General features: G+C 60.3%; 1 protein-coding gene across 1 annotated transcript in view; it reads left to right on the top strand.

Moving 5' to 3' along the window:
* Window positions 1-2451, top strand: part of PCBP3 (poly(rC) binding protein 3) — a 90919-nt gene that overhangs the window by 73820 nt on the left and 14648 nt on the right. The window contains exon 10 of the mRNA XM_010834870.1: window positions 1765-1806. Within this exon, the coding sequence (XP_010833172.1) occupies window positions 1765-1806 (42 nt within the window). The remainder of the gene's footprint in view (window positions 1-1764; window positions 1807-2451) is intronic.

The raw sequence follows: 2451 nt of genomic DNA, 5'->3' as shown, positions 1-2451 counted from the left end.
CCCTGTGTGGCAACAGCGGGGTCCCTGCTCCTGCAGCCGCCTTTGGGGTGCTTCCCCCAGGGAGGCAGGAGTTCCCACGGCCCGTGCCTCAGGGCGGCCACAGCGGGCCAGCCCTGTTCAGAGCTCCTCTCCTCGCCTGCATCCAGGTGAGCAGGCAGGTTAGTTACCTGCCAGGCCTCGGTCCCAACGTGCGTGCAGGCAAGCCTGTGACGATCCCTGGTGGTGAAGCATGGGCTTTACCCAGAAGGGAGGCGGATTAACAAGAGCTGGAGCCCTGGCCATCGCCTACCCCCAGGCAGGGCAGCAAGGTCACCACCCCTGTGGGAGGGCAGGGCCTTAACCCGGCCCCTGTGCTCTGGGGACACCACGAGTGGCCAGTGAGTGACTGGTCTTGGTCGTCAGCATCTCAGGCAGCTGGGTGGAGGAGCCCGTGTTCCAGGCCCTGGCCCCCTCACCTGAGTGCGGGAAACGCTGCATGCCCGGCTTCAGAGCCTCTCAGCCCGACCTTCCCGGGGAAGTACTGGCTGGGTGCCTGCTGCAGAAAGGCGGCTCCTGCCTCCCCAGTAGGTTCAGACCCCAGAGTCTGCCCAGACAGAACCTACTGCCTGGGCTCGTCTCCACCTCTGTTCTGAGAGGATGGTGGGTGGCTGTGCACTTCAAATAGCACTAGCAACCCTGACAGCTGAGTGAGAAAAAGGTGTCAGAAACTGAGCGTCTGGGGTGAAGAACTGCAAATCGGAGCACGTGGGCAGCGCCCCTCCAGGGCCTGTCTTACCCAGAGACACGGTGGCACTGTGCCTAGTGGCATCTATACAACGCCCGCAGATGGGCATAAAGGTCCCTCGGCCCCAGGCGCGCACAGGCTGCCGCGTGCTCGCCGTCTCCGGTCAGGCTGCTTTCCTTCACTGTGAGGCGCCAGGCCTCACCCGACAGGGCTCCACACCCACCTCACCAGCCGGCGAATGTGGCTCTGCAACACGCTCCCACATCCCAAGTCCCGGTGAAACCCTTTGTCTTCACTCTCTCTCGGCTCTGTGTGGTTTGTTTGTTGATTGGCCATGAGTTTCTGGAAGAATCTTCGCTGAGGGACTGTGGGGCAGGGGGCTGGGTGTGGGGGAGGCTGCGGGTCCCACACACTTGCTGTGGCTGCTCTGTGTCACTGTCTTGAAGGCGAGTGACATGATGCAGCCCAACGAGACTCCCCTGGGGCCATACCACCAAGCATGTGCTGCGCCCGGTCCCCTGGGGCTGGAAGACGCTCGCCAACCTGCGGCTGATTTGGGTGCATTTCTTAATCTGACATTTGCAAAGTGGGGTTTGAGTCACCTTTTAGAGTTTTCTGTTTCGTTGTTTGGTTTTCTTGGGATAAGTTATTTCCTGAAAGCGTGTAGTCTGATGGCTAATTAAACTCTCCAGTGTTAATAACCATCAGTCCCCAGCAGGGGTCGACTGGATGGCGCGTAGCTATTTCCTATTGAGAAACAATGGGGTGAGAGCCGGCCGCGTCCCACCTGGTCCCTCCAACCCTGCCCCCATCCCATCGCATGTCTGGTTGTAGGTCCAGCCACAAGGGACACGGGACCCCCGCCCCCAGCCTCCAGAGGGAGGGATCGCCTGTCCCATGTAAAGGGGAAAGCCTTAACCAGAGAGCCAGCGCCTGCTGGCAGGGGAGCCCGCCCCAGGAGGCCCTCATTCTGTGAGGGCATGCGGTGAGGGGACGTGTGGCCGCTGCTTCGCGAGCTGATGGTGTCTCTCTCTCTCCAGGCCTACACGATCCAGGGACAGTACGCCATCCCCCACCCAGATGTGAGTTTTCACTCTGCCCCTTCACCTCCTCTCGTCACCACTTCCTCCTACCTGCATGCTGCTGTCAGTTGCTACTAATATTAATATTACACAATAATATTAATACGTTCTCCGTGTTCCTGACCTGTGTCGTATCCATATGGCCCTGAGTAACCTTTAACCTCTTAGCACTAATTCTCCCCTGTGGAGGACTTGGCCTGGTGTCAAATTGTTCTGAGCGTGGCTGCAGCCCGGCTGTTCCTCCACACCCGGGCCCTCGTGCCGTGGCCCCGGGCTGCATGTCCCTGGCACCCACCCAGGTGGGCAGGGACAGCTCAGGCCCTGTGTGTACCTGTCCAGGCAGGTGACGTGCCATCAACAGGTGTGCTGGGACACCTTGGATGGGCGTGGGAAACTTTGGTGAAGCTGTGTGCTCCCTTTCAGCCCCCAGTTGGAGCAAAGTCCCTGCACCCATGAGATCCCGGCCATCAGAAGCCCATAGAGCAGACAAGGCTCTGTTCTAGTGTTATGACACGTTCCACACCCAGGGCTGCTCCGGACTGCATTCCAGTCTGAGTGTGGCACTGCTGCTGGAGGGCTGGGCATCCTGAGAGCCATGCAGGCAGAACCTCGGGGCCACAGGGCTGTCGATGCGCCGGGCAGTGC

This window comes from Bison bison, unplaced genomic scaffold, assembly GCF_000754665.1.
Source record: "Bison bison bison isolate TAMUID 2011002044 unplaced genomic scaffold, Bison_UMD1.0 scf7180017864037, whole genome shotgun sequence".
In the NCBI taxonomy this organism is placed as follows: domain Eukaryota; kingdom Metazoa; phylum Chordata; class Mammalia; order Artiodactyla; family Bovidae; genus Bison; species Bison bison.
This window is presented reverse-complemented; position numbering and strand designations above follow the sequence as displayed.